Below are 17825 nucleotides of genomic sequence, written 5' to 3'. Positions count from 1 at the left end.
ATGGGCGAATCTAACATGGACTCATACTTGATGGCTGTCCACTAGTTGTATGGAGACAACTGCTATGAGTTAAACTTCAGATTTTACTATAACTGACATCAATATATAGTATATGCATTTTTTCCATTTCCCTAGCTTAGCTTTCAGTGCTATTATATTTGCAACACCAGATATAATACTGTACATTAGGCCTTGTCATTTTTACTTAAAAATACCCTTATCACCTCATTTTCTGGCTTATTCACATAAGAGCCTAAACTTGGGGACACTGTATTTATCTTTGTCAACTTGAGTGGCTTCTGGTTGAATAGATGAGGCGTCCTAACTCTGAAGGCAAGCATAATTTTAAAATCTTAAATTGGAAGTAAAAAAATAACCTAATTAAATTATAGTGTTATTTTAGTCCAGGCAACAGTGTTTTATAACTTCTAGTTCAGTAGTAGTAGCAGTAATATGACTTCTCTCTAAATGAGATTTTATTTTCCTAAATTAATAAGGCTCCCCTCAACAGAGAATATTTTAGTAAATAAGAGATAATAATTTATACCTGATACACATACCATCTAAAAGACTATTTCTTAGAAACTGTTTTTAGGAATGCACTATTTAATTAGCGACTCAGTGAAAGAATACACCCTAGTAGTAGATGACACTGGTAAAGAGCAGAGGTATGCTAAAGCTTTAGTACCTGGCAGTGTTAATATGAAATTAATTTGAAACTGAGTCAGCTATAATGTTCATATAGAAAAATGTCAGACATCCGATGAATGTCACTTACCAAATGTAACCAAAAGCGAGATGGTCAGGAAAAGATTGTTGTTGTCTCAAGCAAGCTTCTGAAGCTTAGGCAATTATTTAGCTCCTTAAAATGGGATTCTGACATCGTGAATTTAATGTGTTCTGAAAACAAAGTGTGTGATTCATGAAACAAAGAACACTTAACCGAAAATTTGAAATTATGAAAAATTTAGGCCAAAGAGTTAAAATAAAAACAGCTGTTAGGAATGAAAAATGGCTGTAGGAATTTAGTTACAAGTACTTCACAAAAACATTTTCATCACATTTACATAATGCAGCATTACAATACAAAGCTAGCTGCTCTCCTGACCAAGCAAGTTCTCTTAGCATCTAACAAAAATAATTTAGGTACATTTCTTTCTTTGCATGGAATTGTCATATATGTTTGCATTTTTGGGTACAAAACATAGAAAAAAGCATTGGCACATTTTGTAGTGATTAAGTCATTTTTTCCCCCCCATGTACTAGTTCCAAGTATGCTGCATTCACATTTTCATTTGAAAAAAAGTAACTACTGGTTCAGTTAATTTAGTCTCTGTTTATACCTCTTAGGAATGCAGCATGGAGTACAGAGAATTTAAAAGAACAAAGATTTTGTTTACTAAATCTCTAATATTTATAATACACAGAAGGGCTGGCTGGTAAAAGAGAAAGGAAAATCTCAAGACTGACTTGATGTAGATCACAGAAAGTTGTGAAAAGAGCTGTATAAAAATATGCACTTGTGCTTTAGAAGCTTTTAGCATACAATTAATAGCTTAAAATAGTATTTACTGCTTCCCCATATGTCTATTTTCTGATATATTTACACATCTTGCAGTCTTTTTTTTTTATTTTACATCATTAAAGCAAAATGGCATGATCATAAATATAGATAGGTTAAAAACATCTGAACCTTGAAACTTTCTCTCTCTCCTTGTTAACATGGCACAACATACTCCATGGACTTAAACCCAGAAAATTTAGACTGGTCTAATAAAAAATTTTAAACAGCAAATGTATATAAATTTTTTTTAAAAAACAAGCTTATCCAAGGGTAGTCAGATTAATGGCTTGTATATAATACTCATTGTAGTGCCTTGTGACTGCCTCTGTAAACCAGAAATAAAGGGATAAAGCTCTTGGATTACCCCCAAACAAGATGTCACTTCCTTCCCCTTCATGGATGGCTATCTGTTAGGATGAATCCCCTTTTTGGGAAAGAGGGCTAAGCAGGCTGCTGATACCAGTCTAAAGAAGGCACTCACTAGGCCAAGGCTATATTCTAATTTGAGTGTCATACCATTAGTCAGAAGAACCACCTAGCCATGGAGGCTGTGAAACCAGTTTATCAGCAGTTTGGTCCCAGTTGTTTTGCTCATTTTATATATGTTTTTAAAAATTAGATATTCTTAGGCATCTTTTAGATTGACGCTCTTGAGGAAAATAGTCAAGCAAACAGTGATAGAGACTTTCGTGGTAAAGGATGAGCTAAACGCAAGCAAAGCTTCATGGGCCATTGTCCACAGAGACACTGGGCTTGTGGGCGCCAAGTCTTTGCTGCATGTGTCCTGCTAGTTACAGTGAGTCAGCTGCACGGTTTGGTGAGCGCACACAGGGTTACAGCAGGGCAATGGGTTTTGCCATGTGTTTGTTCTGTCACTAAGTGATTGTTCAGAAGAACATATATTAATAGTTTTCTTCACAGAACATAGTTTTCTAAAAATGAAATTTGGGAATGGAATGATTCAAGGTCAGATATTAAACATTATCTCTTTAACCTATACCTGTCATTTTCATTATGAAGGAAAGCCTCTTACACTGCTGTGATTCACAGTGCCCTTTGTAGATCAAGAGGTCACCTTCTCTGTCTTGGCTTTAACTGTCAGACGGAAGCCTCAGACTTTTGCACTTTAGGTCATCTAATGTCTTCCAGTGTTTGTAGTTATCGGCCAAATGTTGCATCAGTGTTGGCAGGTGTGCAAAGGCTGCAAGGACATTAAAAAAATAAAAAGAAGCCTGTTAAGTTAGATTCTAGGAGCATTTATAAGGTTGAGGCTCTCTGGGACAAATTCGGGATCATAATTGGAGGTGAGGTACCCTAGGTTAGGCCTAAGGTGAATACACAAGTGTGAGAAGGATAAATCACTAAATACTGGTTTCTATAATAGGAACAGGTCCTTTTAACTAAAAATTGCTAACAAAAGATCAGAAAGAGAAATTAAACAACCCTATCTACAATCACATCAAAAAGAATAAAATACCTTGAAATAAACCTACCTAAAGCAGCAAAAGACCTATACACTGAAAACTATAAGATGTTGATGAAACAAACTGAAGATGACACAGACAGCTGGAAAGATACCATGTTCCTGGATTGGAAGAATCAATACTGTGAAAATGACTATACTACCCTAAGGCAATCCCTACCCCTATCAAAATACCAGTAGCATTTTTCACAGAACTAGAAAAAGTACTTTAAAATTTGTACGGAAACACAAAAACCCCAGAGAGAGAAAAACAGAGCTGGAGGAATCACTCTCTGACTTCAGACTATACTACAAAGCTACAATCATCAAAACAGTATGGTCCTGGCACAAAAAGAAATGGAGATGAATGCAACAGAACGGAAAGCCCAGAAATAAACCCGCACACTTACCGTCAATCTACAGCAAAGGAGACAAGAATACATGATGGAGAAATGAGTGTCTACAGTAAGTGGTGCTGGGAAAACTGACAACTCAGTTTTGCAACTCCATGTAAAAGAACTCAATTGGAATGTTCTCTAACACAATACACAAAAATAAACTCAAAATGGATCAAACACCTAAATGTAAAGTCAGATACTATAAAATTCCTAGAGGAAAACAGAGGCAGAACACTAGCTGCCACAAGTCACACCACTATCTATTTGGATCTACCTCCTACCTAGAGTAATGAAAAAAACAGACATAAATGGGACCGAGTTAAATGCTTTTGCACAGCAAAGGAAACCATAGACAAAATGAAAAGACAACCAACAGAATGGGAGAAAATATTTGCAAATGAAGTGACTGACAAGGGATCAATCTGAAATATATCAATAGCTCATGCAGCTCTAGGTCAAACAATCCACTCAAAAAATGGACTGAAATAGACATTTCTTCTAAGAAGACATACAGATGGCCAAAACGCTCCACATCACTAAATGAGAAATGCAAATCAAAGCTACAATGAGTTATCACCCTCACACCATAAATGCTGAAGAGAGAATGAAGAGGAAGGAAACTTCCTACACTGTTGATGGGAATGTAAATTGGTACAGCCACTATGGAGAACAATATGGAGTTTCAGAAAACTTAAAGTAGAATTACCATATGACCCAACAGTCCCACTACTGGGCATATATCCAGAGAAAGCCACAATTCAAAAAGATACATGCACCCCAGTGTTCATTGTAGTACACTTCACAATAGCCAAGACATGAAAGCAACCTAAATGTCCACTGACAGATTAATGAAGACGTGGTAGATATACACAATTGGTGAATTTAACTCAGATGAGGATTATATCTACTACTGGGGGCAAGAATTCCTTAGAAGAAATGGAGTAGCCATCATAGTCAACAAAAGAGTTCAAAAGAGTCCAAAAAAATGCAGTACTTGGATGCAGTCTCAAAAACAACGGAATGATCTCTCTTCGTTTCCAAGGCAAACCATTCAATATCACAGGAATCCAGGTCTATGCCCCGACCAGTAATGCCGAAGAAACTGAAGGTGAGTGGTTCTATGAAGACCTAGACCTTCTAGAGCTAACACCTAAAAAAGATGTCCTTTTCATTATAGGGGACTGGAATGCAAAAGTAGGAAGTCAAGAAATACTGGAGTAACAGGCAAATATGGCCTTGGAGTACAGAATGAAGCAGGGAAAAGGCTAATAGAGTTTTGCCAAGAGAACGCACTGGTCATGGCAAACACCCTCTTCCAACAACACAAGAGAAGACTCTACACATGGACATCGCCAGATGGTCAATACCAAAATCAGATTGACTATATTCTTTGCAGCCAAATATGGAGAAGCTCTAAACAGCAAAAACAAGACCAGGAGCTGACTGTGGCTCAGATCATGAACTCCTTATTGCCAAATTCAGACTTAAATTGAAGAAAGTAGGGGAAACCACTAGACCATTCGGGTATGACCTAAATCAAACCCCTTACGAATATACAGTGGAAGTGACGAATAGATTCAAGGGATTAGATCTGATAGACAAGAGTGCCTGAAGAACTATGGACGGAGGTTCGTGACATTGTACAGGAGGCAGGGATCAAGACCATCCCCAAGAAAAAGAAGTGCAAAAAGACAAAATGGTTATCTGAGGAGGCCTTACAAATAGTGAAAAGAAAAGAAGTGAAAGGCAAAAGAGAAAAGGGAAACATACACCCATCTGAATGGAGAGTTCCAACGAACAGCAAGGAGAAATAAGAAAGCCTTCCTCAGTGATCAGTGCAAAGAAATAGAGGAAAACAATAGAATGGGAAAGACCAGAGATCTCTCCAAGAAAATTAGAGATACCAAGGGGACATTTCATGCAAAGATGGGCTCAATAAAGGACAGAAATGGTATGGATCTAACAGAAGCAGAAGATATTAAGAAGAGGTGGAAAGAATACACAGAAGAACTATGCAAAAAAGATCTTCATGACCCAGATAATCACTATGGTGTGACCACTCACCTAGAGCCAGACATCCTGGAGTGCAAAGTTGAATGGGCCTTAGGAAGCATCACTACCAACAAAGCTAGTGGAGGTGATGGAATTTCAGTTGAGCTAGTTCAAATCCTGAAAGATGATGCTGTGAAAGTGCTGCAGTCAATATACCAGCAAATCTGGAAAACTCAGCAGTGGCCACAGGACTGGAAAAGGTCAGTTTTCATTCCAGTCCCAAAGAATGCTCAAACTACTGCACAATTGCACTCATCTCACACGCTAGTAAAGTAATGCTCAAAATTCTCCAAGCCAGGTTTCAACAGTATGTGAACTGTGAACTTCCATATGTTCAAGCTGGATTTAGAAAAGGCAGAGGAACCAGAGATCAAATTGCCAACATCTGTTGGATCATCAAAAAAGCAAGAAAGTTCCAGAAAAACATATAATGCTTTACTGACCATGCCAAAGCCTTTGACTGTGGATCACAACAAACTGGGAAGATTCTTCAAGAGATGGGAAGACCACATCAACTGACCTGCCTCTTGAGAAATCTATATTCATGTCAGGAAGCAAAAGTTAGAACTGGACATGGAACAACAGACTGGATCCAAATAGGAAAAGGAGTATGTCAAGGCTGTATATAGTCACTGTGCTTATTTAACTTACACGCAGAGTACATCATGAGAAACGCTGGGCTGGATGAAGCACAAGCTGGGATCAACACTGCCGGGAGAAATGTCAATAACCTCAGATACGCAGGTGACCCCACACTTACGGCAGAAAGCAAAGAAGAACTAAAGAGCCTCTTGATGAAAGTGAAAGAGGAAAGTGAAAAAGTTGGCTTAAGACTCCACATTTAGAAAACTTAAGATGGCATCTGGTCCCATCACTTTATGGCAAATAGATGGGGAAACAGTGGAAATGGTGGGAGACTTTATTTTGGGGGGCTGCAAAATCAGTGCAGATGGTGATTGCAGCCATGAAATTAAAAGATGCTTGCTCCTTGGAAGAAAAGTTATGACCAACCTAGACAGCATATTAAAAAGCCAGAGACATTACTTTGCCAACAAAGGTCCATCTAGTGAAAGCTATGGTGTTTCCAGTAGTCATGTATGGATGTGAGAGTTGGAGTATAAAGAAAGATGAGTGCTGAAGAATTGATGCTTTTGAACTGTGGTGTTGGAGTAGACTCTTGAGAGTCCCTTGGATGGCAAGGAGATCCAACCAGTCCATCCTAAAGGAGAGCAGTCCTGAATATTCATCGGAAGGACTGATGCTGAAACTGAAACTCCAATATTTTGAATATCTGATGCAAAGAACTGAGCTACTGGAAAAGATCCTGATGCTGGGAAAGATTGAAGGTGGTAGGAGAAGGGAACAACAGAGGATGAAATGGTTGGATGGCATCACTGACTCAATGGATATGAGTTTGAGTAGGCTCCGGGAGTTGGTGATGGACAGCGAGGCCTGGCGTGCTGCAGTCCATGGGGTTGCAAAGAGTTGTACACGACTGAGCGACTGACTGAACTGAACTGAATGTCACTCAGCCATTACAAAAAGAATGAAATAATGCCATTTGCAGCAACATGGATGGACCTAGAGACTTTCACACTAAATGAAGTAAGTCAGAGAAAGATCATTTATATGTGGAATCTTAAAAAAAAAATGAAAATGAACTTATTTACAAAACAAATAAGCTCAGAGACTTCAAAAACAAACTCATGGTTACCAGAGGGGAAATGTGGAGGGAGGGATAAATCAGGAGTTTGAGACTGCCATCTACACACTGCTATGTAGAGAGTAATCAATAAGACCTCCTGTGTAGCACAGGGAATTCTGCTCAACAGTAGACAATACTCTGTAATAACCTATGTGGGTTAAGGATCTGAAAGAGAATGGATGTGTGTATATGTGTACCCGAGTCACCTGGCTGTATACCTGAAAGTAACGCATTGTAAACCAACTGCGATCCAACATGAAAATTAAAACAGATCTCAGTGAAAAGCTGTCTATCAAGTGACATTACCAAAAGGATCTGTGATTCAGAGTAGGCTTATATTTTATTTCTCTAGAATTTCCTCCAGTGATATAAGAAAACTCCTTTAAACTTTGGAAATATGTCCTTTGAAGAGTTAAACACTTGTTTATCCAGTTACCGGACATCCATTGAGTCTTCCATACACATGGTCTGTGCTGAGGATGCAGAAAGTGTTCACGTACCCCCACCATATCTGGCCACAAACAGCTGACATTTTTAAAAAAAATAACATTTAATGCCTTTAGGCCTGGCCTCTGTCATTAAAGGTAATCATTATAAAGCATAACAAGATACTCTGTTTATGGGTAACAAAACATGAACCATCTTACCATCCCAAGCGTCAAACATGTCTGTTATGAAGTAGTCAATAAAGGAGATTTGGGACTTGGGGATGCTACAGGTATTCCGGTCAAACACTGGCATCACTACAGGTAGCCCTTGTCTCTTCTCTTCATCTGTCTGTAAGAAATAATACACACAGGGCTGTCACAGTAGCATCGAGTTTGTCAGAACCACCCTGTGAAAAAGGTGTCATAATCCAGTTGTATTGATGAATAGGCTCAGCATTTCCCAGGGCTTACATAACTCACCTACCTGATGAGTGACTGCAGTGACTAGATTCAGGTCTTCTGACTCTTAAATGTGTTAGATACTATCTTACAGCTACCCGCCCTCCCCACCCCACCGAAGCACTGATTTCAGAATTCATACCCTCATTTCTAAGATCTGTTTTCATGATTGCAAGGTCACAACTTTCAAAGTAATACTACTAAATACTAAGTGGAATTTACGCTGAGGGTACGGAAGCATTGGTGGGTGTAAAGCTGCTGATGTCTCAGCACGAATCAAAGACCTGGAACCAAGCTGTATCAACAGACACTGTATTATTCACTGTTACTTGCTTGCAGTTTAAAAAGAAAGTCCATTTCACTTAAGAATGTCTAAATTAAAGCAGTACGAATTATTAATCTTACTAAACTTGACCTTTGAAAATACCTTTTTAAAGTATTCTGTGTGACAAGATCCGAAGTACATACAAAGCCCTTGTGATGCATATCCAAGGGTGTGATGGTTGTCTGGAGGAAAAGCAGGTAGGCAGTTGAGTTGAACTAGATTTTTTTCTTCATGGAATAACTTTTTTACTGAAAAGAATGACTGACAAACTATTTAGATGTCTGTATTGGTCATGCATGCAATTCTGACAATATGTGTAAATTGAGTATTTTGCACATTGAAGTGTATGTTTATAATGCTTAAGGTTATAATTCACAGGATTGAAGTTAAAATCCACATTTACTGGTGGTGTACTGAGCCAGAGACTGGCTGACCAGAGACCTCATTTGTAACTCGATTTTTAGGTCACATTGTCATGTGAACATTTCCTTTATGGGAAAAGGACACCTACACAGGGAAATTACATTAAAGAACTTAAAAATGGTTCTTTCCCATTCCCCATTCACATACTTTGAGAATATCTAGGAATAGGATTTTAAGTCTTCTCTGTGGGTCCTGGAAAGCCCCATTAATGGGCTCCTACCAGTTTTGGCTCAGCTTGCTCATTTCAGATTAGTCTATCAGGCAGCCTTAAAATATCCACTGCTGGTTCAAGGAGTGGTTTGGGGCTTTTTTCCCTTTCTCTTTCTGGCAAGCTCAGAGCTGGCTGTCCTAATTCTCTTTAATTCATGGACTCTCTTCCCATCCTTGAAAGCTACAGCTAACTTACTGCATCCTTAGCTGGTTTTTGCTCTGCCAACCCTTCTAGACACCATTGGCTAGTCTTTACCCTGCCTCAGTAGTACATTCCAGTGAGATCGGCACTCCCCCTCCCCAAATAATTACTCGTAGCTACTTCAGACATGCTTGTCTTTCTGCCCCACATCATAGACATTAGTCCCTGAAGCCTCTTCTTTGGAAGTAGGCCTCTATTTCAAATGGCATCTTGTGGTTTGCTACTTTCTGGGCTATTCTTCAACTCTTCACACTGCCAAAGTTACTATTCCTATGTAGGAATTCTAGGTTTCCTCTTTACTAATTTTGGTCGTAACACTTGGTTCTCTCAGAATGTCCTTGCCCACTTGTAAATTTTGAAAACCTTAAAAAAAAAAAAAAATCAGCTCTAACACCTTTTCCACCTTTCTAGATAAAAGCCCTTCTTTTATCTAGAAAAAAAAAACCCTTTCTGAACTCTTAGGACTTAACATATACCTCCTTTAGAAGTGTTTTCGCTTAAAAAAGTATTATTGTGTGCACCTATTTATGTCTATGTCCCCTACTGTATTATGAGCTACCCTCGGGCAGAGATGTGCCTTATGTCTGTGTTTCCCACAATACAACATGGAGATAATAATCTGATGAATGAATGGATTTCCCAGTTTTTGTGGAAGTTCAGGATCTAAAAAGTTGAGAATGAAAAGAATCCCAAAGCCTCAGGTTCTCTCCTTCCCCCTAGAGAGACTGAGTAGTGACCAGTCATACCAGTTAGTCTCTTGAGGGGCCAGAATTCTATTCCAGGCAGGGGGGAGCCATTTCTTTCTGAGGAAGAGTCATTTACGTGCTCACTCCTGGTGCTTCCCCAGAGAGGCAGCCCACCTGCGCAAAGTACTCCTCGGAGATCCTCCCAGCCCATTCAATGCACAGGTCCAGGGGGCGGCAGGGGTTGGCCACGTCCGCACACTTAATCATCATGCGTTTGATCAGGGTCTGGTTCTCAGGGAAGTTCTTCCCCGGAGGGCTGCACTCGCAGTCGCTGCCGTCGATCTGGAAAGCAGACGAGGGTTGGCTCAATCCAGGGGTGAAGCCCGCAGGAGTCAACTGGCTAGATACTAGATGGCCGTCACCCAGGCCACCTCAGGCATGAGATGTGATGAAGGAGGCGTTCCCAAGTTTAATTCCATATATGATATGCCGACATATTCAAGCAATACAAACACACTGAGCTTCAAAGTTCAGTGTTCCTATCACCACCCACCTCGTGGTTTTGTCTTCAACCAGTCACTCCCAGTTTAACTGTCTACAGTCTTCAGATACTGATGGGCATTTAATGAAAATCAATAGGGACATAGTTCTTTAAAGCATCTAATTTTGAGGTCTCCCAAGGGCCCAAAGAACACAGAACTAGAAGGGCTCTGAACCCTCTCAAACGCCACCATTTATTCCAGCCTCTGCTGTCTGCAGGCTCCTCTCGTCGTCGTCTTTGGGCCTACTTTTGTCACCACTGGCTTTATTTCAGGAAGTTCAGAGTTGCTTTGGACACTGTCAGTCTGTTCTTGTCCCCAGGGAAAACAGGTGGCCAACACTTTCAGCCCTTCCTTACCAACTCCAAGTAAGGAACCATGTTGTATTCAAGATGCCAGGGAAAACAAGTGGCCAACACTTTCAGCCCTTCCTTACCAACTCCAAGTAAGGAACCATGTTGTATTCAAGATGCCAGGGAAAACAGGTGGCCAACACTTTCAGCCCTTCCTTACCAACTCCAAGTAAGGAACCATCTTGTGTTCAAGACGGAGAGAAAATGCTTTGAGGCCAGAGTATAGGGTATAATGGAAATACACTCTGATGTATATTATTACATGTGAAATGCTTACCTCAGCCGCCATTGGCTTGTTGATGCTGTTCACAAATTTATTTACGTGTTCAAAGTGTTTTGTCATCTCTGTTGCTAAAACCATGTCAATAATAGCTTGGCGCAGTGTTCGATAATGGTTCCTGAAATAACCAGAAGACAAAGGGCCTTTGTTCAAATCATGCCCCCTGAATTAGAACTGTTCTGCCATTTCACGACAGCTTCCCACAATCCAGGAGGAAGCTAGGGGCACTGAAGAAATGAGTGAAGACCACAGAAAGTTTACCTGCTCATCTTCCTACTGAGCCAGGACTTGGTAACACTATACCTCTTCCCAAAGGTAGCTGACCCTCACATGATTTGTGAGTGTTAGAAGAGGCCCTGCCTGTCACATGGGCACTTATTTTACAAGGTGATGCCCCTCTGTCTGCCCTTGGTAATATCAGAACAGCGAGGCAGGAGGAAATGACGAGTTCCTTCCCTGTGAGGCTGGCGCAGCGGCCTGACGAGCTGGGCCCCGGCATTCAGCGCAGGCACAGCGATTCATAGTACAGAGAAGTCTTGTCATTTCTTTTGATGACGGCATTGGAAGAAAGTTTTCCAATCAACAAGCAATTATTCACATTACAGTTACATAGAAGTTGTAATGGAAGGAGCAGCAACCCTGCTCAAAGTCACTGCCCAGCTCCTATCATCTTTCTCTAACTCCAGGAGCCAGAATGAGGAACTGAATAAAACTGGCTATTGGCAACAATTCCTCCTTTGAAAGTTTTAAAAACAGTACTTGAAGCCTTCAGCTGAAGGTGGAATAATTGAATATTTTCATATTATTATAATGATATTTTCTCAGGTTTCTAGAGATCGGTTCGGGTTCGTGGTGACAAGTGATGACTGAGGCCCGAGTGAGCTGTGTGCTCTCATTGCACTGCCCTCTCGCAGGGGGTCTTCTCTCCAGCCTGGCTGGTACTATGTGGGAAATATTCAGTCTGGCTGCAGGGCTGTGTCAGGCGAGAAGAATGGCCCCTATCTGTTCACATGTGGCCAACTCACCAGAGGAGAGAGGACAACCATGAGGGGGAAAGCCACCCCACCCTGTGGCCTCCGGGAGCTCTGCTGGGACCGGGGAACACGGTTTCCTCATGAGTTAGGATTTTAAGTGGCCAAAAACTGAGCTGGGGAAAGATGGGTAAGGATACATTTCCTTGAGTTACACCAAAGACAGGATGTCCTTTTGAGAGAGTAAAAATATCTGTTATATTTATTAGTAGCAGTAATCTGTAGAAATCTTTGCAGCATATAAAGCATTTTCATGAATTCACTGAAGACCAAATGGAGTTTAAAAAGGTGAAAACAGTCTAAAAAGTACAGTTAAGGTGAGAAGGGCAAGGCTATTATTTTACTGTCTGATACAGTGGGAAAACTGTTATTATCTCCCCTTCCCCACCAAGAGGAAGCTAAGTGCTTGGAGAAGCCAGGGAAAACCGAGACACTTTACCAACCCAGTCACACGAGCCTGAGCACACAAACCTGTCGATGTTCTTGAAAATGTTGCACTTGCTGTCTTTGACCGTGAGCTGGAAGGCCAGGGCTGTGTGGTGACTCTCCAAGACGGCGGTGTCATTATAGAGGACGGCGAGCTCGCTGCCCGCGTTGCACAGGAAAGAGTTGGTCCTTCCCGGGTGGTCCACGTCGTGGACTGTGGCAGCGATCAGGGCGGCCACCTCGTCCAGCTGATCGAGGCTCCCCTGGGGAGGCGAGGTCGAGTGTTACCCGCTGGATAATGGAGACCTACACTCATCCCTGTCTCCCAAGAGGGCATATGCCAGGGGTTCCTTCTCTGACTTCCTAGAAGGTAAGAGGCCACCTAGGACACATCACATCACCTTGCTGTACCGTGGATTATCTGGAGGGAAACAGAAGTCTGAGTTGCGGTTATAATGGATACCTAGATTCTTTCTCCAGAGTCCATTTACTCTAGTTGTTCTGCAGGAAAATGACAAACAGGAATGCGTGCAATGTGGCATAGTGCCATGACTCTCTTCTATAAGCGGACAGAGAAGAAAGCGGCCTAGGATCACAAGTGTTACTTTCCTTGCCTACTTCTGAAAAGCTTCTGAGAGTGTGGCAGTAAACAGCACAGATAAACAAAAGTCTCCACACAAAGATAAAAGGAGTAGAGGCAAGTAACATAAGAGGATCAAGGGCAAGAAGGATTTTCCCAGGAAACTGACACTAAGGGGGCTCTCACAGTTAAACAGTTTGGCTCTGGGCCAGCAGGTGGCAAAGGCAAAAACGGGACCCCTCTTCTTAACGCACTCATCATATAATTAAAGAACACAACCCAGAGCATCAGGGGATACAAACGTTTTCTCAGCTTACAGCTTGAGGAAGAAGTTATCCAATGGCCTGCTGTTGTATAAGACATTGTACTTTATGAATTCTTTCCTTCAGTCACCATTTATTGGATGCTTGCTGGGCGCCAGCTGTCTTGCAGGCTGCAGGAGTTGTGGGGAATTACTCTGGCATAGTGTCTGCTAACGCAGCTGGCCACTTACTGGGGAAGGCATAAGTAACTTACTGTAAGATGGGTTAAGAAGGTACATGCAGGTGGTTTGTAAGTGTAGCCATGAGGCCTGATCTCATTTAGGGCATTGTAGTCCATTCAGCTTTCTGTGGTGATGGAGAAGTCTGCACATGGGCTCTCTAATACAGCAACCCCTCATCCCTCACGGCTCCTGGACACTTGAAATGTGTCAGTGCGCCCAAGGAATGGAATGTCTCATTTTATTTTAATTAAATGTGGCTACTGGCAACCCACTCCAGTATTCTTGCTTGGAAAATTCCATGGACAAAGGAGCCTGGTGGGCTATAGTCCATGGGGTTGCAAAGAGTCGGACATGACTGAGTGACTTAACACACACACACACACACACACACACACACGCTACTTTGGATGATGCAGATGCAGAGGGTGGGCAAGAATGGTCTCTCTGAGGGAGCGATTCTTACGCTGGAAGAAGGATAAGCAGGAGCCAGCCAGGCAAAAAATGGCAAGGGAGAGAAATCCAGGCAGAAAGATCAGTCTATATGATGCTTCTGATGCGAAACAAAGTGATTTCTGAAGAGGGAACTTAAAGAGCACCATTGTGACTGAAGGGTAGTGAGCGAGAGGAAAAGTGGTTCCCAAGATGCGGCTCAGGGTAGGGGGTGGGGTGGGCATAATTTTTGGTTTTCCTGGGTTGCTTTCCTAGGCTGTTGGAGGAAAGCCCTGCAAACTGCTTCTCAGATGCAAACAGGTAAGAAACGGTGAATCTGAAGCTCAGTCCTGAAAACTCTTCTGAAAACTGCCCCTACCAGAAGGGAGACATTTCCATTTTCAGACTGACCTCCTGGAGCTGGGGACAGTCCTGGCTTGGCCTCGGTCCACATGAACCACCTTCTCAAGCGGGCAGAGCAGTCGAGGCCCTTCTTGGTTCTTCCCAGACACATGCTGTGACGCCCAGGGCGAGCGAACACGCCTAGCCCCCTGTGGCTGCCGGTTAGAGAGGCCGAGGTAACCCGCAGGGACCGTGGGGCCCGGGCTGCTCCTGCCTGGCCTCCACGCTCACTGACTGTCCCCATGCAGGGAGGCCCATGAGGCCCAAAGCGGGCATCCAGCCAGTGCTCTTGGGGTGTGTTCTATCTTGCTTGGAGCATGGGGCCGATTTTTACATTCTTCAGTGACATAGATTCAAGTGACTAGAGTAGGCAACAAATAGCATTAGAGGTGACATGCCCTTCCAGCTTGCTCCGATTCGGACCCTGCCCTTTACAGCGCTGTCAGGGCCATGCCCTGAGTTTTGGTGGGCACTGTCTATCAAGGGAGTGTCTGATAAGAAATGCAAGGGAGGCGGGGAAAGAAGGCCTGACTGCTCACTAGCAGATGGGAGGAGCAAGGCTCTTCCCACAGTGGGGACGACTGTGGAAGAAACGCTCCCCCCACCCCCAAACCCACGGGAGGAGAAATGCAGACATTTCTGCGGTGTTGTCTTCCTTCAGCCAGCAGGGTCAGAATGAACTCCATCCTAGATTAGCCTTCGCAACAGCTCCTTTACTAGGATCAACAGTCACACGCAATCACAAAAGAATGCTGACTATCCTGACCTCTCCACTAAGAGTGGTTCCTGGGAACAGGTAAGAGTGGGCAGGGGACAGGGTCTGTAAGGCACTAAAGGAAAATGCCGGCTCTGCACATGTTCTGGCTGAGGACGTGGAAGCCTCACAGTGTCACAGCTGTCACAGTGACCTCAAGAGCTTTAGCCTTCTAAAGAAGTTAGGAGTGACAGATGACGTGGGGATTTGGTAAGAACATTTTTCTGACTCTTGAGCAGTGGAAGCAGGTCTGGTGGAAGAGGCCTCAGGAGTAAACCCCACTTGAAGTGCTTCACAGTGAGCTAACCAGTGATCTTGGGCTGCTACTAAACCTTTGAGCCCAGGAGTCCCTTCCAGCCCAATTTTCCAGGTTTCCTTGCCGCTCTAAATTATCTGGTTCTTTGGCCTCTTAGAAAATGTCTTTTAGATTACAAGCATATTGTATCTAGTCTTAGACTTATTTGTATTGCTGCTATTTGAGAATTTAATTAGACTCTGAATGCACTAGCAGAACAAATAATTTAAAGAAAATTCCTTACTTTAGGGGAGGGAGAGTAAAGGAGATAATAAAGTGACTAAGCATTCCCTAATTTATCATGCATTTAATCTATATTTTTTCTAGAATGATTCTGTTTAAGAGGGCTTCATCTTGAACTCAAGGCTGCAGTGCCTACAGGTCAGTTTGGTCTCAGTGTTAATGCCCACCCTCCTGTCCTCATTTGACCGTGTGCGAACTCTGCTGTATCATCTCTCATGTGGTGGAAAATGGAGGGATGTGGAACTGGATAGGAATCTCGAAGTGTTTTAGCTCCTCACAGAAAGAGAAGCCTGCGTGTTGTGACTGCAGAAGCCCATGAGTGCCGCACTTAAAGACAGCTTGTGCACCGCGATGAAAAGCCCATGCAGCCAAAAACGGTGCCATAGAAACAGGCTGTTATCACCTGTGATACCACCTTTTTAAAAAGAGATAAAAATCTTACAAAAGCACCATTCTTGAACCACCCTGTTTGCTTTCTTGCTGATGAAAATAAATGCCAGGGTCAGTCTTTGGCAAAACTGAGAGGGCAACCCCTCCCCCTCCCCGTGTTGGTGCCTTTTCTGCCCCTCTGACCGGTCCCACTGTCACTCTCCGCCTTGAGCACCTAGGGTCTAAGACTAAGGAAGACAACGACTTAAGCATCTGCAGGTTTATGTCAGTCTGTCTCTATATAGCACTTGTCCCAAGGGCATGTACTTTCTAAGCTTCACTTGTAATTGTACCAGCAAAGAATGACAAGCTTCACTGAAAGTGATGATAGTTGGAAAACAGGGGAGACAGGGATCTCTTGCAGCCACACGAGGGGTATACATAGAGCTGCCCTGCAAACCAGCACCTTAAATGATAGTGCTGACTTCTCAGACTAAGGAACTTGGACCTCTTTCAGAGTTACACAAATCATTAGCATACAGATGTACACAAGTCACACCTACACAAAACACATATGTATGGATATAAGTCAGTAGGATGCTGAATGGCTCATAGCTATGTGGACTATAACATACCAATGATAAAATTCTGATCTTAAAATTTAATCTCTAGACCTAGTAACCATTTGCTATAATAAGTTCTGTCTTCTAAGCTGGTATCATGAAGGACTGCTAGTGAACATTTGGAGAATGGGTTTATGGATCAGTCAGACATGTAAAGAAGTCCCTACGGTGGCATAAATTATTATTTTAAGCATTTGGGGGAAGGGAGGACTAGGAGAAAAGGCCGTGTCTTTACAACACCTAAAGGATCGGTCACTTTGGTAGCTCAAAAATTCTGTCAAATTTGGTCCAAAATAGCTTTTTGCTTAATATATTTATGAAGGTCGAGTTTTTAGTGAGTTCTCCAAAAGCCATGCAGGTAACTAGATCATGCTATCAAAATTCTACCTTCACTCTTTCCTTGCCGAGGAAGAAGGCTGTGGCGTGCAGGACGTCAGCGGCATGGGTGGAGTTGTGGTAAGCGTTGGAAGAGTGGTAGTTGGCTTCAATCACCTGGAGCCAGGCCCGAAGAGTCGTTTCAGAGCAGTGTAGAAATTCACATACTCCAAACCGGGAAAAGACTTTCAAGCCCAGGTAAACCAATGGCCTGAAAAACAGGAAAGTACCCTTTGATTCACTGTATTCACTGCTCCAGAAACTGCTTTCTTTGGAGATACTGGGCAATTCGTTTACCTCCCTCTGATGCTTACTCCACAAGCACAGGGGCCTAAAAATTGTCCTCTCCAAATTAGAAGGTGATAGAGCCTCTCCTCCTCACCTGTCACTTCTTTAAATCTAGGTGCCTTGTGGTGGCTAAACCAAATGACTTCTAGACTGCCACTAAGTCATCCGCCCTTAAGTGGCTCCACAGCCAAGAAAGGCCTCTTACAGCCCCTCTCTCTGCTTCCACATAAGCTCCACACTCCTGTGTTCCCCGAGGGAGTTACTGAGCCTGGGTACAAGAGGGTGGCTTCTGTGGGCTCAGCAGAGTCATATCACTGAGCGTCAGCTCCTTTACAGGTGAGTATCATCCACATCCAACACCCTTGGAAGAAATGAACTTCTGTAATAGAAGAGGACTTTCTGGGTTATCCAGTCTTTCTCCTGCCTATGGGATGAATCCA

General features: G+C 42.6%; 1 protein-coding gene across 5 annotated transcripts in view; it reads right to left on the bottom strand.

Annotated features, from left to right (window-relative positions):
* Positions 1–869: 869 nt before the first annotated feature.
* The window catches only part of PDE8B (phosphodiesterase 8B), a 254927-nt gene continuing 237971 nt past the window's right edge, over positions 870–17825 (bottom strand). For all 5 annotated transcript variants that reach the window (XM_070468576.1, XM_020902681.2, XM_070468574.1 and 2 more), the window contains exons 17-22: positions 17110–17308; positions 12589–12806; positions 11084–11204; positions 10089–10256; positions 7829–7958; positions 870–2765 (exon numbers count right to left, since the gene is read on the bottom strand). In XM_070468576.1, the coding sequence (XP_070324677.1) occupies positions 2656–2765; positions 7829–7958; positions 10089–10256; positions 11084–11204; positions 12589–12806; positions 17110–17308 (946 nt within the window). In that variant the 3' untranslated portion in view covers positions 870–2655. The remainder of the gene's footprint in view (positions 2766–7828; positions 7959–10088; positions 10257–11083; positions 11205–12588; positions 12807–17109; positions 17309–17825) is intronic.

Source organism: Odocoileus virginianus, chromosome 6, assembly GCF_023699985.2.
Source record: "Odocoileus virginianus isolate 20LAN1187 ecotype Illinois chromosome 6, Ovbor_1.2, whole genome shotgun sequence".
Lineage (NCBI taxonomy): Eukaryota > Metazoa > Chordata > Mammalia > Artiodactyla > Cervidae > Odocoileus > Odocoileus virginianus.
The sequence above is the reverse complement of the archived record's forward strand: the minus strand, read 5'-3'. Positions and strand labels throughout refer to the sequence as shown.